The sequence below is a fragment of the Echeneis naucrates genome, chromosome 24 (assembly GCF_900963305.1).
Source record: "Echeneis naucrates chromosome 24, fEcheNa1.1, whole genome shotgun sequence".
NCBI lineage: Eukaryota > Metazoa > Chordata > Actinopteri > Carangiformes > Echeneidae > Echeneis > Echeneis naucrates.
Genome location: NC_042534.1, coordinates 192,767 through 220,473, shown reverse-complemented (window position 1 = coordinate 220,473; position 27,707 = coordinate 192,767). Strand labels below are relative to the sequence as shown.

The 27,707-nt window shown below is 50.3% G+C and overlaps 4 protein-coding genes across 9 annotated transcripts; 3 read left to right on the top strand and 1 right to left on the bottom strand.

Annotated features, from left to right (window-relative positions):
• Positions 1-68: 68 nt before the first annotated feature.
• On the top strand, positions 69-12,894 carry kidins220b (kinase D-interacting substrate 220b). Of its 3 annotated transcripts, XM_029496377.1 has the most exons (30): positions 69-197; positions 1,212-1,367; positions 1,537-1,635; positions 1,758-1,856; positions 2,218-2,316; positions 2,404-2,505; positions 2,593-2,691; positions 2,782-2,979; positions 3,080-3,178; positions 3,614-3,712; positions 3,795-3,893; positions 4,069-4,246; positions 4,494-4,658; positions 5,487-5,666; positions 5,742-5,907; positions 5,990-6,141; positions 6,222-6,511; positions 6,606-6,746; positions 6,849-7,086; positions 7,315-7,403; positions 7,504-7,648; positions 7,815-7,977; positions 8,082-8,260; positions 8,365-8,600; positions 8,947-9,069; positions 9,344-9,370; positions 9,646-9,783; positions 9,873-9,971; positions 10,072-10,302; positions 10,390-12,894. In XM_029496377.1, exons 2-30 carry the CDS (start codon positions 1,236-1,238, stop codon positions 11,560-11,562), a joined length of 5,238 nt encoding a protein of 1,745 aa, XP_029352237.1. In that variant the 5' UTR covers positions 69-197; positions 1,212-1,235; the 3' UTR covers positions 11,563-12,894. The 3 variants fall into 3 exon arrangements, with proteins under 3 accessions (XP_029352237.1, XP_029352239.1, XP_029352238.1); XM_029496379.1 differs by lacking the exon at positions 9,344-9,370; XM_029496378.1 differs by lacking the exon at positions 9,344-9,370 and having other exon boundaries at positions 8,947-9,081.
• Positions 12,895-14,300: 1,406 nt separating this feature from the next.
• On the top strand, positions 14,301-16,417 carry LOC115038182 (C-1-tetrahydrofolate synthase, cytoplasmic-like). Its single transcript, XM_029497058.1, has 10 exons — positions 14,301-14,335; positions 14,499-14,583; positions 14,932-14,991; positions 15,248-15,301; positions 15,394-15,530; positions 15,617-15,717; positions 15,844-15,980; positions 16,061-16,172; positions 16,253-16,380; positions 16,412-16,417. The coding sequence occupies exons 1-10, from the start codon at positions 14,301-14,303 to the stop codon at positions 16,415-16,417; spliced, it is 855 nt and encodes a 284-aa protein (XP_029352918.1).
• Positions 16,418-18,005: 1,588 nt separating this feature from the next.
• zbtb25 (zinc finger and BTB domain containing 25) lies at positions 18,006-22,658 on the bottom strand. 4 transcript variants are annotated; one of them, XM_029495861.1, is made up of 4 exons: positions 22,266-22,658; positions 21,672-21,841; positions 20,118-20,298; positions 18,006-20,046 (listed from the first exon to the last, which is right to left on the bottom strand). In XM_029495861.1, the coding sequence occupies exons 2-4, from the start codon at positions 21,778-21,780 to the stop codon at positions 18,885-18,887; spliced, it is 1,452 nt and encodes a 483-aa protein (XP_029351721.1). In that variant the 5' UTR covers positions 21,781-21,841; positions 22,266-22,658; the 3' UTR covers positions 18,006-18,884. The 4 variants fall into 4 exon arrangements, with proteins under 4 accessions (XP_029351721.1, XP_029351722.1, XP_029351723.1 ...); XM_029495862.1 differs by lacking the exon at positions 22,266-22,658 and adding an exon at positions 21,039-21,501 and having other exon boundaries at positions 20,118-20,943; positions 21,672-21,787; XM_029495863.1 differs by lacking the exon at positions 22,266-22,658 and adding an exon at positions 21,373-21,501 and having other exon boundaries at positions 21,672-21,787.
• Positions 22,500-27,134, top strand: zbtb1 (zinc finger and BTB domain containing 1). The gene is made up of 2 exons (XM_029495853.1): positions 22,500-22,663; positions 23,517-27,134. Exon 2 carries the CDS (start codon positions 23,521-23,523, stop codon positions 25,570-25,572), a length of 2,052 nt encoding a protein of 683 aa, XP_029351713.1. The 5' UTR covers positions 22,500-22,663; positions 23,517-23,520; the 3' UTR covers positions 25,573-27,134.
• Positions 27,135-27,707: the final 573 nt, after the last annotated feature.

Genomic DNA, 27,707 nt, shown 5'->3' with positions numbered 1-27,707 from the left:
ACATAGAAAACGGAAGTGCCGGTGTGGATGAGGCAGGCTTGACGCGGCCGTCGGTGACCGTCGGTAGTTGTTCAGAGCAAGATGGCGACTGTTGTCGGGGATGGAGACTGAATCCGGGATTTCATCCGAACACAGGCCGAGGAACCGACACAGACCCGAACCTGAGCGTCCAAACCGAACCGCAATCTTCTGCAAAGGTGAAAGTTTTTTGTTTTTTTTTATTATGCCTCCGTCAGCATCCCCCTGAACCGGGGCGGGTGGGGGGGGTGAAGGGTATTCAGGTTATTGCTGACGTCACTTTATTATTAAAACAGCAATCTGTTAATGATTGTGGGCGGAGCCTCGGCTGTCAGATCCCTGTTATAAATAAAGGTTTGTTCAACACTGTTAAAAAGAAGGATAATTACTGTGTGTGACGTCATTTTTATTGCCCCTGATACTAATTATTATTATTATTTGCTGGAAGAATGAAGGGAGGTTGGAGCCAGTTTTACCCAGTTTTACTTTGAAGGGACCTGAAGGGGATAAAAGGTCATTCTTTGTTGTCCATCAAAGCTGAAGTGAATGGTTTCTGCAGCCCGTTGTCATAGTAACACTGCAGCACAGCTCAGGTACAAAGATGAGCTGGAGGCTGTTTCCATGGAGACAGCAGCACCTCTGATTGGTTAGCCTCTCCAGGAAGCTGCACAAGGACATCACCAATCTCCAGAGAGAAACAGATAACAAGGTGACGCCGTGCTATGATTGGCCAGCAATGTCTTCAGAAAGACGTGACACCATTTTCATAGAGTGCCTCCATTTCCTCTCACAATCAGAGGTTTGCTGCTCTGACGGCTGTAAATATAAGACTAAAATGAATGAAATATCAAACTGATTAGCAAATACACAAATGAAAAGTGATCAGTGATCATTTTAATTTAGCCACAAAAATTTATACAGATTCAAACAAACATTTTTAAATTTACTTTGTTTTGAGACAAATTTTTCTGCTGCTGTCAGACAAAAACTCATATCTCAATCTGGAACACCTGATCGCCTGCTGATGACCTTGTTTCCAATTTTCCAAGTAAGAGCGTGTAGTCTGCCTTGGACGTATCAGACCAGTCACAGATCGCTGGTTCAGGTTTTTTGTTGTTCAGAAGTAACAGAAGTTAATGACGTCTCTACAGTCAGACTCCGCACACTGATGTGTTGTTTTGTCCTGTCAGCAGGAGGCGGAGCCAAACGCTGTAGTCATGGACACCACCACGTCCATCAAGATGACCACTCTGGCCATCCAGAACCTGTTCAGTCACGTGGAGGAGGAGAACCTGCCGGCTCTCAGAGCTCACCTGGACCGCTTCAAGGAGGTGGATGGCCGTAGCGATGTACGTGGCCTGTTTGATTCCTTTATAGTGACCTCACAAATAACAACAGCCAGCTTCATCTGCAGAATCAGACTTTGGCTGTTTATGAATCCGAGTTAGAGTTTGTGTTCCTCTCCTTTCGGTTTAAGGCACAGGAAATTCTTGTATTCTGTTTGTTGTTTGTCGACAGAACGGTCAGACTCCCCTGATGCTGGCGGCGGAGCAGGGCAGTCTTGAGATCGTCCAGGAGCTCATCAGGAGAGGAGCCAACGTAAACCTGGACGATGTGGTGAGTGAAACAAACTGCTTTCCTCTTAGCTACGGTTGCTAGGGGACGGTTAATCAGAAGGTGTCTCGGTGGTTGAGGTGCTCTTGTTACCATGGTAACACTGCGTGTGCGTGTTTTGTCAGGACTGCTGGTCAGCCCTGATCTCTGCGGCTAAAGAAGGCCACCTGGAGGTGGTGAAGGAGCTGCTGGAGAACAGTGCCTACATCGAGCACAGAGATATGGTGGGAACTTTCAGATACTTCCTCTAGCCAACATTTCAAAATAAAAGCAGGGTATTGGGATTTGATGACTATGATCACATAGGTTATTATAGAAACACTGAAACCAGCAGGAAGGTAACTCACCTCACAGCTCATAGCCACGACCCAAGGGGTCTGGGTCTGGTCTAGCCTCAGTCCATTCGGACTGAAGGACCTGCAGGACTCAAGTCACAGTGTGTGTGTGATTTTAGCTTGTTAGCTGAGTGTCCGACCCAGGAAGTCCGCTGTTCTCATGTTAGACCTGAATCTGTAAAGCCTGAACTCCAGACCAGGTCCTAGTTCCAGTCTCTGGTCCATGTGAGTGACTGATGTGATGTCACAGGGAGGATGGACAGCCCTGACATGGGCAGCTTACAAAGGTCGTATAGAGGTCACCAAGGTGCTGCTGGAGCATGGAGCCAACCCTAACACTACGGGACAGGTAACACACAGGCACACACACAGACACACACATACACACCTGTCTGCCAGTGCACTGATGTCCCCCCCCAACCCCCGGTCTCTGTAGCAGTACAGTGTATATCCGATCATCTGGGCCGCAGGTCGAGGACACGCCACAATCGTCAAGGTTCTTCTGCAGAATGGAGCCAAAGTCAACTGTTCTGACAAGGTGACAAAAACAGGAAGTTGTTCAGACCACAGGCCTGAACACTGAACGACACAGGCTAACGTCTTTGTGTGTGTGTGTGTGTGTCAGTATGGGACTACTCCTCTGATCTGGGCGTCCAGAAAAGGACACTTCGACTGCGTGATGCACTTGCTAGAGAGTGGCGCTGACGTGGATCAGGAGGGGGCGGTATGTTGGCCTGTAGACTGACTGAGACCGGGATCTGCTCTGTGCTGAACTGCAGGTTCTGGTCTAACAGCTGCCCGTTTGTCTTGTCAGAACTCGATGACGGCTCTGATTGTGGCGGTGAAGGGCGGCTACACAGAGGTGGTGAAGGAGCTGCTGAAGAGGAACCCAAACGTCAACATGACGGACAAAGACGGGAACACGGCCCTGATGATCGCTGCCAAGGAGGGCTACACCGAGATTGTCCAGGACCTGCTGGATGCAGGGACATATGTCAACATCCCAGACCGGGTGAGACAGTGGCACAGTCTGTTCATGGAGGACATCAGAATGACGTCATCTGCTCTATGGTCAGTGTAGGTTCATGTTTGTGTGTGTGTGTATGTTCCAGAGCGGCGACACAGTGCTGATTGGAGCAGTGAGGGGGGGTCATGTGGAGATCGTCAGAGCTCTGCTGCATAAATATGCCGACATTGACATCAGAGGACAGGTGAGGACGTCCCCCAACTTCTTCTAACACAAGTCATGTGACTCAGTGAGGAGAGAATTAAGTTCTCCAGCACTGCAGGGTCAACTTGGACAAGTCTGCTGTCCATCACAGAGACAGACAGACCTACGGATACTTTAGAGTCACCAATGAACCCAATCATGATGTCTTTGGAGGCCCCAGGCCCGGGAACCCAACCAGGACCTTCAGAGAGAACCACTGTGACACTTTGCTGCCCTTTCTTCATCACACAGTCAGTCATGGCGCCTGACAACAGTGTTGTCCTGTTGTAACCTCAGATCTGAATCTATATGCAGATTTCTGATCAGTTCTGGTACAGATGGTACAGATCTCTCACAGACCTGGCTCTAGACCTGGATCAGGTCTGGGACGATCCTTTTGGTTTGGTCACCTGATGTCTCACTCTAATGTTTCCAGGACAATAAAACTGCTCTGTACTGGGCTGTGGAGAAAGGCAACGCCACCATGGTCAGAGACATCCTACAGTGTAACCCAGATACCGAGACCTGCACCAATGTAAGACCTGGACTCACCTGGCCTCACCTGTCTGGTACAGTGTGTGTGTATGTGTATTGAGCCTGTTTGTGCTCCCTGTCAGGATGGAGAGACACCTCTGATCAAAGCAACCAAGATGAGGAACATCGATATCGTGGAGTTGCTGCTGGATAAAGGAGCTAAAGTGTCGGCTGTCGACAAGGTAGATGCACACAGAGGCACACAGAGACATCAGTTTCATCATTAAATAAGTTACTCAGGTGTCTAGGTTGTAACCATGACAACACCTCAGTAACAATGACATGTCTGGTCGCTGCTGCTTGTCCCAAATCAGCTTCACTGAGTGTCCCCCCTCCCACCCTATCCTGTTTCTACAGAGAGGGGACACGCCCCTTCACATTGCCATCCGTGGTCGCAGCCGCCGCCTGGCTGAGCTCCTCCTCAGAAATCCCAAAGATGGCCGCCTGCTGTACCGGCCCAACAAGGCCGGGGAGACGCCATACAACATCGACTGCAGCCACCAGAAGAGCATCCTCACTCAGATCTTTGGAGCCCGTAGGTTCAGTGTGGGGGGGTTGATTGACCTCAGATCAGCTGTTAGGACACATATGTGGGCTGCAGCAGGTTACCATGGTGATGGAACAGCAAGCAGATGCACCCAAATGAGAAGTACAAGTGTCTCCTGTAGTCTTGGCAACAGGGTCACATGAGACCACTGCTGCTGTGGTAGAAAGAAAAGGAATGAAGCTAGCATCGCACCCACCCAGTCCTGAGCTCTAACACACACCTGCCCCCCCCCCAGGTCACCTCTCCCCCACAGAGACGGACGGAGACATGTTGGGCTACGACCTGTACAGCTCTGCTCTGGCCGACATCCTCAGTGAGCCCACCATGCAGCCCCCCATCTGTGTCGGTCTGTACGCTCAGTGGGGGAGCGGCAAGTCCTTCCTGCTGAAGAAGCTGGAGGGTGAGACACAGAGAGACACACAGAGAGACACAGAGACACACAGAGAGACACAGTGAGACACACAGAGACACACAGAGAGACATACAGACACACAGAGAGACACAGTGAGACACACAGAGAGACACAGAGACACACAGAGAGACACAGTGAGACACACAGAGAGACATACAGACACACAGAGAGACACAGAGAGACACACAGAGAGACACATAGAGAGACACAGAGACACATAGAGAGACACAGAGAGACACACAGAGATACAGATACACAGAGAGACACACAGAGAGACAGATACACAGAGAGACACACAGAGAGACACAGAGACACAGAGACACAGAGAGACACACACAGAGAGACAGATACACAGAGAGACACACAGAGAGACAGATACACAGAGAGACAGATACACAGAGAGACACACAGAGAGACAGACACACAGAGAGACACAGTGAGACACACAGAGAGACACAGAGAGACACACAGAGAGACACATAGAGAGACACACAGACACACAGAGAGACACAGTGAGAAACACAGAGAGACACAGAGACACATAGAGAGACACAGTGAGACACACAGAGAGACAGATACACAGAGAGACACAGAGAGACACATAGAGAGACAGATACACAGAGAGACACACAGAGAGACAGATACACAGTGAGACACAGAGAGACACACAGAGAGACAGATACACAGAGAGACACACAGAGAGACAGATACACAGTGAGACACAGAGAGACACACAGAGAGACAGATACACAGAGAGACACACAGAGAGACACACAGAGAGACACACAGTGACAGCACCATGCTCCTCCTCCTCAGATGAGATGAAGACGTTTGCCGGTCAGCAGATCGAGCCGTTGTTTCAGTTCTCCTGGCTCGTCGTCTTCCTGTCTCTGCTGCTCTGCGGTTCCGTCGCCATCGTCCTCGGCTTCACTGTCGACCCCAAACTGTCCTTGGCGGTGTCCCTCAGCCTGCTGGCCCTGCTCTACCTTTTCTTTGGTAAGCTCCACCTCCTCCGGGGGTCTGGCCTGCCCCCTGTTCTGAGGTCCATAACTGAACTGTGTTGTGTCGTAGTGGTCGTTTACTTTGGCGGGCGGCGTGAGGGCGAGAGCTGGAACTGGGCGTGGCTGCTCAGCACTCGTCTGGCACGTCACATCGGATACCTGGAGCTGCTGCTGAAGCTGATGTTCGTTAACCCGCCGGAGCTGCCAGAGCAGAGCACCAGAGCTCTGCCCGTCAGGTGAGGGGGGGTGGTCAGCAGGTAAAGGTGGTGTCTATCACATCTGTGACTGTCTATAACATCTGTACTCGTCTCACTGCAGGTTCCTGTTCACCGACTACAACCGACTGTCCAGCGTCGGCGGGGAGACATCAATGGCGGAGATGATCGCCACGCTGTCTGACGCCTGTGAGAGAGAGTTTGGCTTCCTTGCTACACGTCTGTTCAGAGTGTTTAAGACTGAGGAGACACAAGGTACACGCACACAGACACACACACACAAACACGCAGACACACCAGACACACACCTCAGGCTCGTTGTTTCCTGGTTTCAGGAAAGAGGAAGTGGAAGAAGACGTGCTGCGTTCCGTCCTTCATCCTCTTTGTCGTGGTGCTGACCTGCCTGGTGACCGGCTTGGCGTTGCTGGCCGTCTTTAAGGTGGACGGGGAGAACCGTACGGTGAACGCCGTGCTCATCGCCATCAGCAGCGTGGTCGGTCTGGCTCTGCTGCTGAACTGTAGGACGTGGTGGCAGGTGACCGACTCGGTGCTAAACTCTCAGAGGAAGAGGCTGCACAGCGCAGCCAACAGGATGCACAAGCTGAAGAGTGAGGGCTTCATGAAGGTGTGTGGGGGGTTCTCTCTGAGGGTTTAGTTGTGAAGTTAACAATTTCAATCAGTGAATTGGATTTTGACAAGCTCTGTCATGTGACCTGCAGGTCCTGAAAAATGAGGTGGAAATGATGGCAAGGATGGCGAAGACCATCGATGGCTTCACGCAGCATCAGACCAGGCTGGCTGTTGTGATTGATGGACTGGATTCCTGTGAACAGGACAAAGTTCTGCAGATGCTGGACACAGTGAGGAAACATACTTACACCTGGTGGCAACAGGAAGTGCCATGTCACATCAGGGGCTTTAATTTGACAGGCGGGGTGATGAGCTGTTGTTCCCTCTGGCAGGTCCGTGTTTTGTTCTCCAAAGGTCCCTTCATCTCCATCTTCGCCAGTGACCCGCACATCATCATCAAGGCCATCAACCAGAACCTGAACAGCGTCCTCCGAGACTCCAACATCAACGGCCACGACTACATGAGGAACATTGTCCATCTGCCCGTCTTCTTGAACAGCAGAGGTCTCTCCAGCGCCAGGAAGATGTGTACCACTGCTCCGGCCAATGGAGACGCCACCAACACCGAAAGTAACGAGAGCCACACGAACACATCATGGCTGCCACTGCATTTTTGACATCAAGTGTGCAGATTATCTGAATATCTAAATTAATTTGACATGACAACTGAAACTACAGCCGTGACACACAGGTCCTGTGTAATGGTTACCATGACAATAAAGATAATTCTGGTTCACAGAAGTCACTTTATTTCTGCCCAAAAAGTAAAAGCACAGGTTAAATATTTCTGCCTCTCAGGTTGGCACGAGGAGTTGGACCGGAAGCTGTCGCAGCACAGTTTAGGAGAACTGACCAAGTTTGGCAGCAAAACAACATTGACTCGCCGGGTGAGAGAGAGAGAGAGAGCGTGTATGTGTGTGTTCAGATATTAACTGAACTCTTCCGTTATTTTGTGACCCATGGGATCCTTTTACTGTGTGTCTGTAGGACACATACCGGCGGCGGCAGGTGCAGCGCTCTGTGACTCGTCAGATGTCATTCGACCTGACGAAGCTGATGGTGACAGAGGATTGGTTCAGTGACATCAGCCCACAGAGCATGAGGAGGCTGCTCAACATCGTGTCCGTCACAGGTGACTCCAGCTCAGGACTTTTTTTTTTTTGACACTCTGTCATCATGTCTGGTCTGAAGAGACTTGATTTTCTAGTCATGCCTTCTGTCTCTCTGATGCCATCACATGTCGGTGTGCCATTTCTCCACCATTAATAAGCTCCGCCTCTTGCCATCTTTGTGTGCAGGCCGTTTGCTGCGAGCCAATCAGATCAGCTTCAACTGGGACCGCCTGGCATCGTGGATCAACCTCACAGAGCAGTGGCCCTACAGGACCTCCTGGCTCATCCTGTACCTGGAGGAGACTGAGGCCGTCCCTGACCAGATCACGCTCAAGACCATCTACGAGAGGTCAGAGGTCATGGTTTTTATCAGACAGAATGAACCATCTCTGGGAGAAGAGGCGGGGTCACTTGCCACTTCCTGTGTCTAAGTCGGTTGGTATTTCCTCTCAGGGTGTCGAAGAACATCCCCACCACCAAAGACGTGGAGCCACTGCTGGAGATTGACGGGGACGTTCGCAGCTTTGAGGTCTTCCTGTCTTCACGGACACCCGTCCTGACAGCCAGAGACATCCGCACCTTCCTGCCCTGCACCGTCAACCTGGACCCCAAGCTGCGCGAGATCATAGCAGGTGACACAAGACCGCCGCACATGTGGAATGTCACTGTGCCCGACAACTTGGAACCTGAGATTAGACCTGTTCACTGCACGTCTGTATTTCCTTCTCCGAGCCAGATGTTCGTGCAGCCCGGGAGCAGATGAATATGGGTGGGGTCACGTACCCACCCCTCCCCCTGCAGGAAGCACAGCCCCGCCCCTCCTCGGTGTATAGTCAGGTGTCGTCGGCGTGCTCGCCCTCTGCCTCCTTCAGTGGAGGGTTCAACCAGCCCCCAGGGGGCGGGGTCTCGCCACAGCCACCCAGCAGCTACTACAGCGGCCTGGCCGGAACTCAGCACCCCTTCTACAACAGGGTGAGTGCAGACTCCGCCCCCCCAGATGATGCCATTTATATACAGCTGACAGGTGTGGGTTCGCCGGCCCGCATGTCCGTGACTGGAGGTTATGGGTGACATTGTGATGACATCACCTGCTTCAGCACAACCCTCATTGTTTTTTGTCTCTTTGATTTGATGGACACTGAGGTCACATGACCTGTCTCTCCCAAGAGGTCAGCCTGGGCGCGGGACAAAGTGCTGACTTCCTGTGGGTGGAGCAGTGTCGGCATCACCAAAGTTTCACCCTTTGATTTGCCGTTTTGTTGTTTGATGTCCTGATCACCATGACCATTATTTTGATTTTCTGCCCCTCCCCCCTCAGCCATATTTCCCCCATCACCTTTACCAGCTGCCACGCCCCCTCATGGGCCCCTCCTACCCATCACACTTTCATCCACGCCCAACACCTAAAACCTCGTACAGCAGAGATTTCGCCGCTGCACCTGTAAGTACGAAGGTTCGTTGATGTTACAAATGATTCTTCTGTCATTTCTGTCACATGGACAAAAGAAGAGGAAGAATGAAAATTAACCCCACCCAGTATGAGTTTCTTCTTCTACTGTAGATTCTGCTCCTCTTTTCTTCTGTGTTGGAGGAAACTTGATTGTCTCTGATTAGATCCTCAGCCGTTGTTGAGTGAATGTCCCCGTCTGTTCCTCACCCGTCTGTTCCTCACCCGTCTGTTCTGGTGTTTCACCCCTCTTTCTCTCTTTCTACAGTATAAAGGTTCTATGAGAAGGAAGCAGGTATCAAAGTTTTTGGCCCTAACATGTCCTTCCATCCTCCCTTACTTCACCGCCCCGCCCTCCTAGCCAACTCCATCTGAGTTGCCCCCCCACTACATCTCCCAGCATGCACCTTGCCTGGGCTAGCTGCCTGTAGCTTCAGTAGAGTAGTTGTTCCTAAGAATGATGACAGATCTGACCTTTGACCCCAGCACTAAAAAGTTACCACTTCCTCCTCACACACAGATTTCCAATTTTCCCTTTGCAGAATCAAACCTGTGTGTGTCTGTGTTCAGGGTTCGGCGTCTGTTGTGTCGGGCGCTCCCGCCATCCTCCTCAGCTCCATGACGACGGAGGCTGTTTGTGAGCGCGTGCGGCAGATAGAGGGCATCGATCAGAGTATGATGGGACAATACACCGCTACCATCAGGAAGGTCAGTGACACCAGGTTCATCATTTTTGACCATGAGGTAGAGCTCAGGCGTAAATGATGCTATGTGAACTGATGCCACGTTGTTTCCAGGCCAACGTGAACGGCAGAGTTCTGTCTCAGTGTAACATTGACGAGCTGAAGAAGGAGATGAGCATGAACTTTGGAGACTGGCAGCTTTTCAGAGCCACGGTCAGACACACAACTGCTACAAAACTACTGCACAACCTCTGCACAAAGAGTACACCCCACATGTCCAGTCCGGTTGTAAACATTCGTCTTCGTCCTTCAGGTCCTGGATATGCGTCACATTGAGAGTCAGTTTCTGCATGAGGAGGCTGCCAGTGAGCAAGACAGCGTTGTCGCCGGTCACTCCGAAGCAGGAAGACGAGCCATGGCTCCACCTCACGCTGGTGCCGCCAACACAGATGCTTCACCGATGTATAGCTTCAACCTGAGCTTCGAGGAGCTGAGCACAGTGGGCCTGGATGATCCAACGCGACATGGAAACATGCAGTGGATGGTAAAGACGCAAGAAGGGCAAGCAGGTCAGAGTGAGAAGATGTGACGTCTTACCTGATGCTAACAGGAAACACTTGTCTGTCCTCAGGGTGCCACTCACCGGACCGCCAGCATGACCAGCCTGAACTCCCAGGAGTCCTCCAACGACATCTCCAGGCTGACGGACAAGCAGCAGGCCGAGTATCGCAACGCCTACCAGGAGTACATCGCCCAGATGGCCCAGCTGGAGATGGGTGGTGGTGTTGGAGAGAAACCTGTCCAACCACAGCCAGGACAGTTTGTGACATCTGAGGACAAGAGCAAGGATAGCAGTGACCAGGATGGGCGCAAACCCTTCACCAAAAGGAGTGGCAGCAAGCCGGTGGCTGACAACGCTGACTTCCCCTCTAATGTCGACACCCTGGACCCAATCACAGAAGAGGACGAGAACGGATCCTCCAAGTCCCTGCTGACACGCAAAACCTCAGCCGAAAGAGTCGGGCTGTTCCAGGGGGCCACCGACCTGAAGCTGAAGCCTGTAGGAGGGCTGCGCTACCAGAAACTGACCAGTGACGACGAAGAGTCCGAGGAGTCAGACAATGCCCCCCTGCTGAAAGACGGAAAAAAGGCAGGTGACCCCAAACTGCCGACTGGCTCCTCACTGGCATTGAAGGGGAAGGACTACCTGTCAGACGCCATGCTGGACAAGAAGGACTCGTCTGACTCTGGTGTACGTTCCAACGAGAGCTCACCCAATCACTCGCTGCAGGATGAGGAGGCGGATCTGTCGCAGCTGGAGAGGGCCAATCTGATTGAGCTGGATGAGGAGGGCGTGGCCAGGAAGCGAGGTCTTCCCAGTAGCCTCAGCAGCCTCCAGGACCCGGCAGTGGCCCGCATGTCCATCTGCTCAGAGGATCAGTGTAGTCTGCTTGCAAGCAGCCCTGAAGAGAGCTGGCCTTCATCCAAGAGCTATAACCTGAACCGCACGCCAAGCAATGTCACACTCAACAACAACACCAATGCCCAGCAGACCAACCGTCCCCGCCAGCTTACAGAGGGCTCCACCTCCTCTAACCCCACCTCCTCCTCTGTTGGTGATGTCATCTTGAGTTCTGGAAGCACCACCACTTCTGGGACTATTGCCAGCAGGCCGGGGCCAAACAACGAGAACGTCCGTGTAGTTCACCTGAAAAGGGGCCTGAAACCAGGAGAACCGCCAGAGATCTGCACCGTGTCCTCAGACACTGTCACCTTTGGAGAAGAGCGTGAAAGCATCCTGTGACCTCACTAAGATAAAGAGAGCACTGAGGGTCCGCCAGGATCTGCCTCTCCTCCTCCTAAACTAATCAGGAGCTTCTAACGATAACAGATGAGCCTGGGGGGGTTGCTGCTGGTGGACTGGTGGTCAAGTCCCGTCCTAGATTTAGTCTGGAGCCGAAGCTCCGTAGTGATCTAGTAACTCTGCATGCTGTTGTTGTGGTGATGTGTTCAAGCCCCAAAAATCCAGTCCACATCAGACCAGAGCGTAAAACCATTAGACCATGAGACCATGAGACTATGAGACCAGGAGACCATGAGACCAGGAGACCAGGAGACTATGAGACCATGAGACCATGAGACCAGGAGACCAGGAGACCATGAGACCAGGAGACCAGGAGACTATGAGACCATGAGACCAGGAGACCAGGAGACCATGAGACCAGGAGACTATGAGACCATGAGACCAGGAGACCAGGAGACTATGAGACTATTAGACCATGAGACCAGGAGACTATGAGACTATTAGACCAGGAGACTATGAGACCAGGAGACCAGGAGACTATGAGACCATGAGACCAGGAGACCAGGAGACTATGAGACTATTAGACCATGAGACCAGGAGACTATGAGACTATTAGACCAGGAGACTATGAGACCATGAGACCAGGAGACCAGGAGACTATGAGACCATGAGACTATGAGACTATTAGACCATGAGACCAGGAGACTATGAGACTATTAGACCAGGAGACTATGAGACCATGAGACCAGGAGACCAGGAGACTATGAGACCATGAGACCAGGAGACCAGGAGACTATGAGACCAGGAGACTATGAGACTATTAGACCATGAGACCAGGAGACTATGAGACCATGAGACCAGGAGACCAGGAGACTATGAGACTATTAGACCATGAGACCAGGAGACTATGAGACTATTAGACCAGGAGACTATGAGACCAGGAGACTATGAGACCATGAGACCATGAGACCAGGAGACTATGAGACTATTAGACCAGGAGACCAGGAGACCAGTCTATTTATTCCATGCATGTCTTGACAAAGCTGTCCCTCCAAGTCTGGGTGGTTGAGGTCAGTCCTGGTTCAGTATTAATGTTTTCAGTGTTGATGGTTTCTATGTAGAAGAATTTCAGTGATGATGTCAGAGACTCTTCATCATCTTCGTGGTTTGCTGTCATGTGATCAGTATTAGACACAGTAATCTGCATGAAGCTGTTGTGTAGCTGCTGCATAGTTGTTGTGTATTGTGTTGACTCAGTGCTCTCCACAGTAATGGCTGTGATCATGTGACCTGATTAATAAACTAATCAATAAACTGGATGTTGAATGTTGACACCTCCCATCCTTTTAATTCGACTTCTCTGATCAAACCTTCAAACTGTAAAGTTACTTCATATAAACAAATGTTCAAATCCCTGATATTCTTTTATTATGGGATGTTGAGGTTAGAACATGTACTCTATGTGTCCCAGGTTCCTAAATACAAAACGTTCTGAAGATGAAAAATGAAATTAAATTTAATTTAGAAAAAGAGAAACCACTGACAAAGTCTTGACTTTAGTTGACATTAATGTTGAAGAAAATATCCGTTTATGTTGTGGGACCTTTGTTTTCTTCTTACCACCTGCTGGACTCATTAACATCTCAGAGACTTCAGACTGCAACCAGAAGGCAACGCACACTGAACCAAAAACCTTGTAGGAGAATTAGTTTGGTCAGAATGCACCGAAAGACAACAACCTGGACCACCGGAACCAGCTGTCAGAAGAGGTGTGTCCATTGTGTAAAAACACAATGTGTGTGTTGCTCATTCTTTGGTGGATTCATAAGCAGCTCCTAAATTGCAGCTGAACAACGTTCAAGGCCTCCCTCTTTTTTTGATAATCTGTTCAAAATCCTCCAGTTTGTCTTCGCTCACGTCTCAACATTCCTGTTCAACTCGTGGACAAACTGCTGCAGTGCTGCCACCTGATTGGCTAATGAGATAATCATATGCCTGAACAAGTGTACAGGGGTTCCTAATAAAAAGATCATTTTACCTGTACGATTTACTCCGATTACAGTCAGTATCAAACCTGAAGTTGGGATGAAGGCTTTAAAAATACTACTAGTACTAAATCTCCCATTATGCAATAATGTCTTTTCAAAGCTTCCTGTCTGATAGTCACAAAAAAAAATATCCTCTAAACTCAGTGTGTGCACACCTCACTCCACCTCCTCCTCTTCCTCTGTTGCCGCCCCACCATTCTGTAATCTGATTGGATAAGGGCACTGTGGGACTGACCTCCTCCAGTTTGACCTTTGATCCCAGTGTGGTTCCCTCTGCTAGTTTGATTCAGTTCAGAGCAGGAACACACAAACCTTGGTGCTGCTCCGTCAGTGTGTTTGTTTGTCTCAGGTAAGTTGTGACTCTTTCTGTGTCTGTCTTTCTGTCTCTCCCATGTCTTCAGCTGCAGAAGTGAATCAGCTGCTTGTTGACTGTCTCTGAGATGGAGGCTGTGTCTCTGTGGTTGTCCTTTAGAATAACTTAATTGACACTCATGGGACAGTTGAGACGCTGCTGTGGACAGATGTGTCGGCTCACAGCTGCTGAAGCGTCCAACTGTCCAAATATTTTGATCATGTATCATACGATTATCGAATAATTGGTGAACACCTGTCTCTCTCACAGTAATGCTATCCTTGGTCACCCACTCGCTCTGTCTAATGGCCTCTGGTTGCCAGGGAAGCAGGCGTACCATGGCAACAATCATCTCTGGCAACAAGACATCCAAGTGAGTCTGAATCCAGGTCAGGTGTCTTTTCGGGCACTGTTCCTCTCTCCTGTGAGTTTCTCCCAGTTTCCCGCCACAGTCCTTCCAGTCAGACTCTACAGGGCCAAGAGATTGACCTTTGACCTTTAACCTTCAAAAACTAATCCTGAGTCTGTTTGTGCAGGTTGGTAAGAGAAAGGCTGAAGAATCAGGTGGAGAAGATGAGGTCTCAGTTCTCTGGGTTCAGACCCTCTCTGGTGGTCTTACAGGTGAGTCCAGAACATTAGAATGAACAAAACTTCCACTCTGGACTTCATCCAGACCAGAAACTGGGTCCATATCATTACTTGACTCTGGGAGGCTGAGAGGGGGTTAAATTATGTGGGACCTGGTCTCAGTGAGCCTGAGTGTCTGTTGACGGCAGCTGCTGCTCCTCCCACAGCCCTGATTACAAACCCTGCAGGACTCAGGCCTAACCCTAACCCTAACCCTGGATTACATGGTGCAGGGACAGAGAGCAGGGGTTTTGGTTTTTGTGGTTGGAGCCTCACTGTCAGCAGATGATTGACAGCTGTCAGGTGACTGTCACATGACTCAGATATGTTCTTTGTCGTTAGGTGGGCGACAGAGACGACTCCAACTTATACATCAGCACCAAGCTGAAGGCTGCAGCTGAGGTGAGAAGGGTCAACTGGGTCCAGGTTGATCTGGTACTCTGTCAGACCTGGACTGAGAGCTTTCTGCTTGACTCCTCTGATTAGTCACGTGGCCTTCAGCATGATGACAGATGCACACACTCACCACCGCACCAAACATGGATTCATCCACTGCTGAAAATAGTCCCCCACACGTCATCCTGTTTGGTTTGAAACAAGTGAAGCAAGCAGAAGGTTGTAGTTCTGAATCTGGTCTTCTGACCTTCTACCTCTGCAGATTGGAATCAACGCCAAACACGTGAGGCTGCCAAACACAGCAACGCAGGATGAGGTTGGTAATATTCTATCGTTTCCTATCTCACATCATCTTGAGCAGAGGGTAGGGGTTCGACCCTGACCCGTCTTGGTTCCTGTCCCCTCTAGGTCCTGCAGACCATCAGGTCTGTGAACGAGAACCCAGCAGTCCACGGTCTGATCGTCCAGCTGCCCCTGGACTCTGTGAAGCCCATCAACACTGAGCTCATCACCAACGCCGTTTCTCCAGATAAGGATGTGGACGGGTCAGTCCATAAGGTTTAGTCTGGACGTCTGCTGATCTGAACTTCGAGCCTTATCAGTGTGCATGTGTCTGTCGCTGTGTGTTCAGTTTGAGCTGTATCAATGCAGGCAAGTTGTCTCGTGGTGATTTGAATGACTGTTTTATCCCCTGCACACCCAACGGCTGCATGGAGCTCATCAGACAGACAGGTCACACACACACACACACACACACACACACACACACACACACAGAGTCATGTAACCTGCAGGTCTGATCCTGTCACATGATGTCACATTATGACACCTCACCTGTGATTTCTTGTTCCTGCACAGGTGTGTCTGTGGTTGGAAAGCACGCAGTTGTTGTTGGTCGCAGTAAAATAGTTGGTGCTCCGATGCACGACCTGCTGCTGTGGAGCCACGCCACCGTCACCACCTGTCACTCAAAGACACCTGACCTACCTGAGCAGGTATTAATGATGACAATGAAGAGACAACAGTCCTCCTAACATTTAATTTACCTGTGTATTGATGTTTCCTGTGTCCTCAGGTAAGCAGGGCTGACATCTTGGTGGTCGGAGCTGGAAGAGCAGAGATGGTGAGAGGGGAGTGGCTGAAGGAGGGAGCTGTGGTCATCGACTGTGGAATCAACCACATTCCAGGTGCCCTCACACACATACACACAATGAGACACAACAGGTCAGATGTCACACCTGGATGTGACCTTTGAATTCTGTGACAGATGAGACAAAGACGAGTGGCAAACGAGTGGTTGGAGACATTCACTATGCCTCAGCCAGTCAGAGAGCAGGTTTCATCACACCTGTTCCTGGAGGGGTGGGGCCAATGACGGTGGCCATGCTGATGGAGGTGAAACATTTTATTCTTTTCTTTGATTTAGTTTTAGTTGTTTGGGGGAGCAGGAAAAACTATTCCTCTTCTCCTTATCTGGTCTTGATCCTGGTCCCGTTCCAGAACACGGTGTTGGGAGCTCAGCGGCTTATCCTGAAGAATCAGCTGTTGAGGTGAAACAGGTAAAAATGTGCTAACAATGCTCCATTTTCACACCAAACGACTGTGAACCTCACATTTGTTTGTTTACCTGCAGACAGGTGGGACCACGTGGGAAGAGGGTGAAGATCCAGATCCAAATCCAAAACCACCATAACTGATTTAATTTCAAACAAACTTTAATATTCTTGTTTATTATATCAGTTCTGTGGGTCCATTAAAATCACCTTCCTGCTCATTAAAGCTTTCACTTCTGACTGCAGTTTTACAGCGTAGTTCTTTTGTCAGGCATCAGATTGTTGCCATGGAGACAGAGACTAGCTGATTGAGAAGGGACTCCTGGTTCAAACTGTCATCATGTAAATCTGTTTCTACTCTGAATTCAATCAGCTTTGATTTGAAAATTTCAGGTGTTTAAGCAGTCAGATCATGATGATTGACAGTTGACTGATGTCACATGCTTCATCTTCTTCTGTGGTTGTTGGAAAGTTTCCTGTTAGTTCTGATGATTGGTACCAACTCAGGCTGAAGGAGAGGGAGCTTTTACTATGACATCACAGGGAAGACCACGCCAAATAAACCAAATCAACATCCTTTGTCAAATTACATTTTTTGCCCTGAGCTGTGACTGTCAGGCAGACTTCCCTGTCTGTTTGTTGAACCACAAAATGAGCCATAAACGCCAGGAGAGGGCTGAACAGCTGTTTGGTGACATCACCTCACTAAATCCCTCCTCCAGAGTCTGACTGTCCAGTCAAAGCCTAGCAGCAGTGGTGCAGTGGGTGTGTGTGAGACTACCTTTCAGCCTCAAGGCCTAAATTCAGTCATAATCCTCAGCCGGTCTGGTTCAGCTCCAGTCAGCCTTCCATGTATGATCTGTGGATCAGCTGTCTGTCAGCTGAGAGTGAGCCATCTGATGTAGCTGCTGCCCACTCTGCTCAGAGTCCAGTGGGAGCAAGGTCTTCCTCCGGTTCTGGGTGGAGGACTGGTCATCCTCCTCCTCTTCACCCAGGGTAACATGCGAAGGACCCAGCCCGATTTCGATGGAGGGTCCGGTTACTTGATTTGACCGCACAGGTCCAGGACCACCTCAGTAGATAAAACCTGGTCTCTCTCTGGATACGTGTCCTCCAACAAACCTATGACGTTTGTCTGCATCCACGGTGCGGACGGCTTCGATATCAGCAGCCGCTCAGCTGGACCTCAGTCCATTGAAGCGCCTGGACTCTAATGGGTCCTTTAGCGCTGCAGATCATTATTATCTTGACCTGATGACCTGGTCCTCTGGACCAGTCTTCTCTTGCTCCTCCTCATCATTATCACAGACCTCATATGGTGAAGAGGTGGAGTCTTCCTGGTTCTCAGAGCCCCAACCCCCCAACCCCACACCCAGGTCGAGTCAAAATGCTCGAGTTGTGATCTGATTGGTGGAAAAAGACATTTATTTACAAAACTGTTCAGTTCCATCCATGAAAAAACTGATGTTTATGTACAAAACACACAACTTGCTGCTTTTACGGTGAAACACAGACAATGTCACAATGTCACAGTCACACATTCATCAATCAATAATAAACATGTCAACAGTGAAATCTCAAAGTGACAACAGAAAGAGACAGCAGAGAACTTCCTCCTTAAAGGACCATTGAACTGTCTCCAGCATTCTCAGTGTTTCCTGTGGCCCTTTCAAAATAAAGTCTGAAAAAATGTCAGACATCTCCAGTAGACATGATCACTGACCTACAAACTGAGAGAGGAAGGAAACAGCTCCACCCACGAAACAGTGGGAGGAGCTGGACCACAGAAAACGACAGGGTTTTCACATTAAAAGCACAGGTTTTGGAGTGCAGAGACTTTCACACTTCTGCTCTACATGTGGAGGAGCAGGAAATATTAGGAAGTCATCAACGGCGGGCTCGTCTGCAACGTGAGCCACTGCAGGTTTTTTGTAAAACATTCAAAAACGCTGGTGAACTTCAGAGTGAACTGAGAAGAAGATTGTCTGAAAGAGATGAAGCTCAAACACAATGAAACATCAAACCCATCAAGGCACCGCTGCTTCTTCAGACTCCACTGTCCAAAGACACGCCCACAGTCTCCACCACTCCATGGCCTCTGCCCCCCCGACCTGATGTTTGACGGGTGACATGTCATCTCTGCTGGTTCACAGAAACAACAGGGACCAATGAAATGGCCTAATCGACAGGAAGTCAACGTATTCAGGGCCAGTCTAGAACCACACACACACACACACACACACACACACAAACAGAAACAGCTCCAGCTCCACTACCTGACAACAGAACAACCTGTGAACTCGGACTCTGCCTCCCTGTGGTCAAACATGTCAGTCCCTGGTGACATCACTCCACAGGCATACCGTCAACGCTCTCCTGGGAGATCTCAGAGTCCAGCGAGTAGCAGGAGCTTCCGTTGTCTTGAGTGTCCCTGTTGGCCTCCTCTGAGAGTGCAGCACTGCCGGCCGAGACTCCGCCCCCTCCTCCTGGTTCTGTGGTGCCCTCGCAGAAGTGGGCGGAGGCCTGAAAGAGCTGGCTGCAGAGGCGGTTGTAGCGGTGGTAGCGTGACGGTTTGCCAGTGTGGGTGTACATGTGCTCCTGCAGCTGGCTCTTGTGGGAGAAGCGAAGGCTGCAGACGGCGCAGGCGATCTTCCGTTTACGGGAATGTAAGATGGCAGGAGTGGGGCTGCTCTCCCCGCCTCCCCGACTCCTCCTCAGCTCAGCAGCCAGTTGATTGGCCAACACCTGGCTCTGCCTGAGCGCCTCCTCTAAACATCCTGCGTCAAGCTGCTCTTGGCCAGCTGCCGGCCCCTCCTCCACACCAGTGTGTGACAGCCCCTCCATCAGGCGGGCAGGGTTGAGGGCGTGGCTGAACAGGTGCTCCCGCAGGCCCTCAGGCGATGAGCATCGCTCGCCGCAGCGGGGGCACAGCAGGACCAGGGGCCGGTCTTTAAAGAGACTCCGACTGGGACTGCTGCCCTGAGCCGGAGAAGGAGACCCTGCCCCTGGACCCTCCTCGCCGTCCTCCCCCTCCTCCTCCTCCACCCTCTCCTGCTTGATGCGAGTTGAGATGTCCGAGTCGTCTCCAGATGCCACTGAGCAGACGTTGCGTAGGGCTGAGGCCTGACGGTCTGATGGGACCCCCTCCAGTCCAACGGTGAGAGACAGCTGCGTGTGAGACCGCCCCCCCCGACCAGAGGAACGACCGTCCTCGGGAGCGCCACGTGACACAGTTGTGGTCTTGGGGACGCCGGGCCCCTCCTTGTTGGCTAGCTGCGAGGAGATCTGGATGCCATACAAGTTGGACATGCGCACCACATCGGACGTGGCATCGGCAGCGCCCTCATCTGGTTTGCGGCACAGCTGGTAGGCGTGGAGGAACTTGATGCCATCCTGCAGGCGTCCCTGGTCCACTGGCTGTTTGGGACACAGGCCGGTGTACATGATGTGCAGCAGGTAGCTGAAAACATCCGGCTGGATGTCGGTGGGCTGGATCTTTATACACTCGCTGGGAACAGGAACATACAGTCAGGACCGCCGTTCTGGACACACATTTACATTAGAAAGACCTGGACTCACCTGGACTGGTGGATGAAGATCATCTTGAAGTAGTTGGAGAACGCAGCCAACACGGCGCGATGAGCTTTGAAGTAGACGTTTCCAATGGCAACGGTACAGTCGCACAGGAAGCCAAACTCTCTCTGAACGTTGAGCTGCTGCAGCAGGAAGAGGCTGTGAGACGACACCTCCATGACCCGATCTAGAACACAATCACACGTGAAGACTCAGGAACGAACCGCATGGTCTCTGAGGACCTTCAGTGGTCAAAGGTCAAAGATCAATCTGACCTCACAAAGCAGAAAGGATGAATTTCTACACCAATTTAAGGAGACAATTTAAATCTAATGAGGATAAAATTATGTTCCTATTGAAAGGTCAGAGGTCAGCTTCACTGTGACATCACAATGTTCTGCAAATTCTCATGTCAAATGAATCAATTAATGATCCTGAAAAGACAAGAATTCAGTTCGTTTCTCTTCTGTTCTGTTGTGAAAAAGTTGATGAGAAAATTATAAATGAACATCTGGATGTAAAACCTTCTGTTTTAGTTAGTTTTTATTTACTTTATGTTTAAAAACTGGCCTGACACAGACCAGACAGATCGGGATCCTCCAAGACCAGACAGATCCAGATTATGATCTGGATCAGAACTAAGCTCGGGTCTCAGGATTCAGTTCTCAGGCCTCAGGTCGAGGGACCAAAGTAATCATATGGACCCTGATCCTCCAGGATGAGGACCTGCTGCAGTTCTTGGTCCTGGGCCTCCTCTGGTCCTCCTCCTGTCAGGGGACTCTGACTCAGAACCTGAACTGGTTTGTGCTCAAGTTGTTTTGTTGTGTTGTGTCTGTGACGAAGAGAGAAAATCTGTTTATCTTCCTGATCAATAATCAATCCATCCATCTGATTGGCACACACATCAGACATCAGAGCTCCGCCCACCTCCGTCCTGTGATGACATCACACCCTGAGCATCTGGACTGATACAGGTGATGGAGGACTGGACTGACCTCTGACCTCACTGAAGGTCACCTGACACGACTGTCTCTGATCTGGAAACCGGACACCCGCGCGATCAAACAACGCCACGACTTTGCGCGTGCACGTCGTGCTGTGCTCATCAGCAGCCTCCATCCTCCGCCTCCTGCACAATCCGCGACACGCACGTCCTCATTCAACCGAAACACACACGGGCACGTGCGCAGTCCCCTCCCCCGCCTTTGTCTGTGTGCGCTGTGCACGCGCGCCGTGCACGCGCAGTTAATTGGACTCTTACCGCAGAAATGTGCCGATTGTTTCAACAGCGGAGCCGATTTCTGCTGCAGAGGTGCTCTCGCCAAACGCCGCGTCACATCTCGCGAGAGGAAGGGTCAAAGGGGCCGGTCACGTGATCCGCCTGTGTCACCTACAGACATATAATCAATAGCCAATATTGATTTATTATCACGCGCAAGGCCGCCCAAAGACAGAAGAGATCTTCCTTTGGCATTAAAATTATTTAATATGAAGTAAAACACTAATATTTTGAAGTATTAGACTTATATTTGGCTAAAAGAGGTCATGACGTCATTGTACCTGTGTGTACTTCAGGTGACCGTAGTAAAAATGCCTTGTATTTTTCAGGTGTCGTCTGATCGGACCGGACCTCCATCCGAGACTCACGGTACTCAAACGGAAACGTCATGTTTATTTAACGTGTCTCCGCTCAAACGTCACGTGATCCTCGCGGAGTTTTTGACTACAATCTGAATAATAGAGCAGAAAGTCAAGGGTGATGAAGCGTAGTGACGTCATGATTGAGGCTCCATTGGGGATCTGAAAACCGGATCAGAGTGAGACCTCAATCTGGTTCCTGGTCTCTGATGGATCCGGTGAGCACGCGGCCTCGATTCACCCCGTAAAGTTACAGTGAAAAATAACACACGACACTTCCTCTTTGGGTTTTCAAAATAACAGTTATCATAAAATCCAGGGACTGAAACAGTATAAATATTTCCTGGTTTCACGTCATAATCTATGAATACTGGATCATTATAATATGGAGAGTGCCTGTGAAACAAAGGCATTATTACAAATACGCTTTGTGTAAATCAACATACACTCCAGATTTAATTAAAAGAACTGTAAACACAAATAAATGGACGCAATTAATGGAATAATTATTCACACCGAGAAAAGGCCTTCATCTCAGTGAATCCTCAGCTGACTGTGTCTTTGTCTTTCACTGCTTTCGGTTTGGTTTGACTTTGTTTAAACTTTTGTTTAAACTAAATCAGCTGGTGTTTCTCGGTGCGTTTTGAACAGCTGATCATATCAGCTTTAGTTTTATTGTTTTGAAGTCCAGCGCGTTGACCGGAAGTCCCATCTCTCTTCTTCGGGTTTCCTTTCTGTGTGCAGTTCGACGGGGCGGCAGACTGTGCGGAAGTTCTTTCATCCTGCAGGAGGAGAAGAAGAAGAAGAGCTTCTCCTTCGTCCGCCGTCGCCGCCTGAACTCGTCGACTCTCCGGCAGGAACCTTCGCTCCGCCGCCGCCTGCAGCAGCTCCTCCGCCGGTCAGCAGAACCAACGGTGAGTCGGGGACCGTCTGTCCGGTCGGCACTGCAGGCCGGCCGAGTAAAGTTGAGAAAGCCCCGCGGCCTGCTGCTGTCGGTGCTGGCTGAGTGCGGGCGGCCGTGCGGGGGTGGCGGGGCTGTTTGCGGGAGCGATACCGCTCAGTTCGTCGCATTCAGCATTTAGGTGCTCCGCATCCGGTTCGACTCTTCACAATAAAGCGACGTATGCGCTGTAAGAGCGGCCCGCAGCTTCAGACGAATGAATCAGAAATTGAGATTGTAATAAAATTCTCATTTAAAAAATGTAAGTGCGATTCGAACATGTAACACGACCCCACTCTGTTATCTCCATAACTAGTCGTTTTAATTTGGCCGCGTATCCGTCAAACTTCCTGCTTGGTCGATGCTAATAGCAGCTAGTTTAGCGCAGCTAACCGGAGCTGTGATCTCCATTTTAGCTGAGAGCGGCCTCTCCCCTCTCCCCTCTCTCTATATCTTCTCCCCCCCCCCAACCCTAACCCCCCCCCCCACACAGTCAAATCCTAACACTTCTGTCAACATATTGAGTTGGTTTTATAATCAGACCAGCAGTGGCTTGGGCTGAGAGCTGTTGTGTGGAAGAGAAAAAACTTTATTTATAATGAACAGAAAACTTCACAAGTGTCAAGTGAAGTGAGTTCAGTCAGACCTGGAGGAGTAAACCGGTGCAACTCAGGTCGAGTGTTCAGGAGGTGGACTCTGATCTGGATGACTGGACTCAGATCTCCATGTTGGAGCAGGATGGGTTGTCTTGAAATCCTCTTACAGAGGAACCTCTCAGCTCTGCAGCCCTTTAACATGTCTCCTCATGTTTCCTGTGTCGTCTGCAGGGCGATGGCGAGGCCGAGCCACAGCGATCACGTGCTCCAGCAGCTCAACAACCAGCGAGAGTGGGGCTTCCTGTGCGACTGCCTCATCGCCATTGGTGATATTTACTTCAGGGCGCACAAGGCTGTCCTGGCGGCTTGCAGCTCCTACTTCAGGATGATGTTCATCCGGGACCAGCAGGGGGCGGGGCGTCTCGATCTCAGCAACATGCAGATCAGCGCCGAGTGCTTCGACCTTATCCTGCAGCTAATGTACCTTGGACGCATCGTCGTGGGGAGCTATGAATTCGATGAGCTCAAAGCGTCCATGGCATACCTGCAGATGTACTACATCCCGGACTCACTGGAGGATCTAAGAGACATCAGGAGTTCCAACCTCACCCCGTCCTCCTCCGCCTCCTCTTCATCCTCATCCAGCTCCTCCACTGGCCCCACTGGTGGGAAAATGATGTTTGGAGTACGCATGTATGAGCAGCAGAGGCCTGCCACAGCTGAAGTGGAGCGTTTACCGAAACCTGTTAACAGTGCCGCACGTCCACCTGTTCCTGCAACCGTCCCCAGGCCGGCTGTGGAGGAGATGGTGAACACTCCCCTCATGGTGGCACCACCGGCTGTGGATGGAGCAGTGGAGCAGCCGTGTGACTTGAGAAAGAGGTCCAGCGGTAGAAGTTCAACTCTGAAAGATCGTCCTCGCTTTGGCCGAACCTACACCTGTGACGACTGCGGCTTTGTCTTCAGCTGTGAGAAGCTTTTAATTGAGCACATTCTGACTTGCACGAACAGGAAGGCCTACCATCCTCCCAGAGGTAATGTCGAAGGTGATAACGACTCAAGTAAAGCTGAAAGCTCTGCGTCAGAGAGCACAGAGGAACACAGGGTTGTCTGTAAAGGCGAGGAAGATTGGCCCGACGCCAGGGCCGACTCCGAGCTCGCCATCAGGTCGGTTGCGGCGGGGACGGACGGTGAGCCTGGGTCCACAAGAAGCATTTCCATCAAGACTGAACGAGAAGAAAATATGTTTCCTGAGATTGAGGTGGTTCGTGTCGGTGAGCATGCAGCTAGAGACTGTAGCACACGGTTTAGTGATGTCACACGTAAAGACATGCCAAGGGAGAAAACAGGGTCAGACCGTGAACCAGAACCTGGAGTCTCAGGGATGGAAAACAGTGACGCTTTTGAAGGCCACATGTCCAGCAGTGATGATTCTGGGATTCCTGCAAAGCTTCGTAAAGTCAAGGATGAGAAGCTAGACAGTGACTGCGCCCCCTGTGAACTGTGCGGTGCTCTGTTAACTGAGGAGGACAAGTCGGCCCACTACCTGTCCAACCACATGGGCCACATATGTGCCTGTGGACGGTGCGGCCAGGTGCTTATCAAAGGCCGACAGCTCCAGGAGCACGCTGAACGTTGTGGAGAATCTCACGGCGCTGAGTCAGACTCCCATGGAGAGGACGAGGCCTCCCTGCTGGAGGAGCCTCAGGGGATAGAGGAGGGCATGCTTGAGGCTGCCGACCTGGCCTGCCCTCACTGTGGCCTGCTGTTCCAGAACGAGAACCTGGCTCTGGAGCACGCCTTGTCCTGCCATGACCAGGAGCTGTTCCGCCCGGTGCTGCTGGAGGAGGGAGCAGAGCCGGATCACCGCCGCAAACATTTCTGCAGCATCTGTGGCAAAGGCTTCTACCAGCGCTGCCATCTACGTGAACACTACACCGTCCACACCAAGGAGAAGCAGTTCACCTGCCAGACCTGTGGGAAGCAGTTCCTGCGGGAGCGCCAACTCAGGCTGCACACTGACATGCACAAGGGCATGGCACGCTACGTGTGCCCAGTCTGCGACCAGGGAACCTTCCTCAAACATGACCACGTTCGACACATGATCTCCCACCTGTCCGCCGGGGAAACCATCTGCCAGGTGTGCTTCCAGATCTTCCCCGGTGGGGAGCAGCTGGAGAAGCACATGGATGTCCACCTGTACATCTGTGGCGTCTGTGGAGAGAAGTTCCGCCTCCGTAAAGACATGAGGAGCCACTATAACTCCAAACACACCAAGAGACTATAGGAAGGACCCAAATCATCCTCTGCATTTATACTAGTTTGTAACTTTGAAAGCCATAAATGTGAGAACAAATATATGCACTTGATCCCAAATGAAAACTTTTCAATCTGCACTTTTTAAGTATATGCATAACCCACTGGGACCTTTATACTGCGAGCAGCAGGGCTGGTGATTGGTCACTGATATTAGTCTTTATCAGGCGTGATGTTGATGTTGCTCAAAAAATGTCAGATCCTACACAAAGGCGGGAGAGGGTCAGGGTGAGAAACCACCTGCCTCTGGAGGGGAACACTCATCAGAGCAGAGTGAGAATATTTATAAAGAAGCTGGTTTTCATACAGGTGATGTACAGATGTGAGGGCTGGACAGAGTCTGGAAGTTGTGTAGATGTGTAGAAGAAACTAGACTTGTCCTGTGAGATGAATCCTGGACCAAAGTGTTGATTGCAGGTGGAGAGAGCCAGACAATCTCCCATCATGCCTTTCACTCGTCTGGTTCATGATCATGTTGCTTGCAGTGTGAACTCATGACGAGCAGTTCCCTCCGAAACAAAACCACATTGCTGGTCTTCAGACCCTGTATGGGTCTGAAGACCAGGACTAAGGCGTTTGGATGAGAAGACAGTTCGCTGAGTTTGTTTTGGAGGGAATTCTCCGAGAAGCAGGAAATGAAAGTGGAGCCTCAAGCTCCAGGTAAACCGTTTCTCATTTTGATGTCCCAGAATATTTTTATGTAGTAGTTGGTCAGTCAGTCTGACCTTTGACCTCTTACCTTCACACACTGAGTCATTCTCCTTCAGCACTCGCCGTCCAACATGCTCTGTGATTGGTGCCTTTACTGTAACAGCGGTGTCTTTAACTGTCTTCTTCACAGTGATGCATTATGGGGGATGGACCCGCCCCCTCATTGGGACTCTGTAAAGGGCAGAACACTAGTGGTCTCTGCTGGACCAACCTGATGCCTTACGAGTCACGTAAATGCTTTACACCTTTAACTGGGTTTAAAAGCCTGACTCAGCACCAAACCCTCTCAGAATCCGTCTGAACCAGATGGATCTGAGTGAACCCAAGCTCACAATCTGGAAGTGGTTCTGAACTAAAACCTCATCCAGCGTGAGCCAGCTCAAACCAATTTAGTATGAACCGAAGCAGAGGCTGATTCTGAACCAGACCATTTCAGAACCAAATCAAATCCAGACTCTGGATCCAGCACTGAACAGTCCAGAACCAACCAGTTTTTAACTAACCCAGACATTACTGAACCAGGTCAGACCAGTCTGGAACATGTGTCTTGTATGAACCAGGATCTGAGGTCACATGGGCTCTGCAGACCATCATAGTCACTGTACTACAAATGTCTTACTCATGATCTGGATTTAGTGCTGGGTCAAACTTGAAACGGTTCAGAATCAAACAAATTATTTTTTTTTCTTAATGTCCGTCATTAATCTGGATTACCTCAATCTGACCCAGAATGGGCTGGTTCACGTCTCCTGGATTTGAAGTTCTGCTCAACTGGTTCTTGTTTTTCTGAAGTTCTTAATAAACAAACGGATTTCTGTTGAAGTGACCACTGCTTTGATTTTTTTTTTTTTTTTTTGTCCTAAATCTCAAAACCTGAAAAGATTTTCAGGATTTTCCTATTTTAGTTTCATTTCCAATGCCAGTTTACTTCATTATTTCAATCATGTCATCAGATCAGCTGTGTGTGAAATATTCTGTTTAAATATTTAAATAATATTATTTTTTTTTGTGCCAGCTGACATTAGGAACCAAATGTGGGCAGATTAAGGTGGGGGTGCATTAAAGGACAGTTGTGTGTTATGGGGTCAGGTGTGATTATTGAAGTGGTTTTTGTTAAAGTGATTTATTACTTTATTACTTTCAGCCCTAACCTTTGGACAAACGTCATCACAGCCTCCGCCTCTGATTGGCTTAGTGAGCAGAAACATTTTTATGACAACGTGAATTATAATAGCTGATCAACCAATCAATAAAAAGCCTATTTATTCGGTTCCTTCGTCCAGCCGGATCGGCCTGGTGTGTTGGCCAGTTGGACTGATCCTCTGGCGTGACGGCGGCGGCTGGGCGGAGCTCAGAGCCGGGGGGTGGAGCGAACTCAGCCTCGGGGCCGATCAA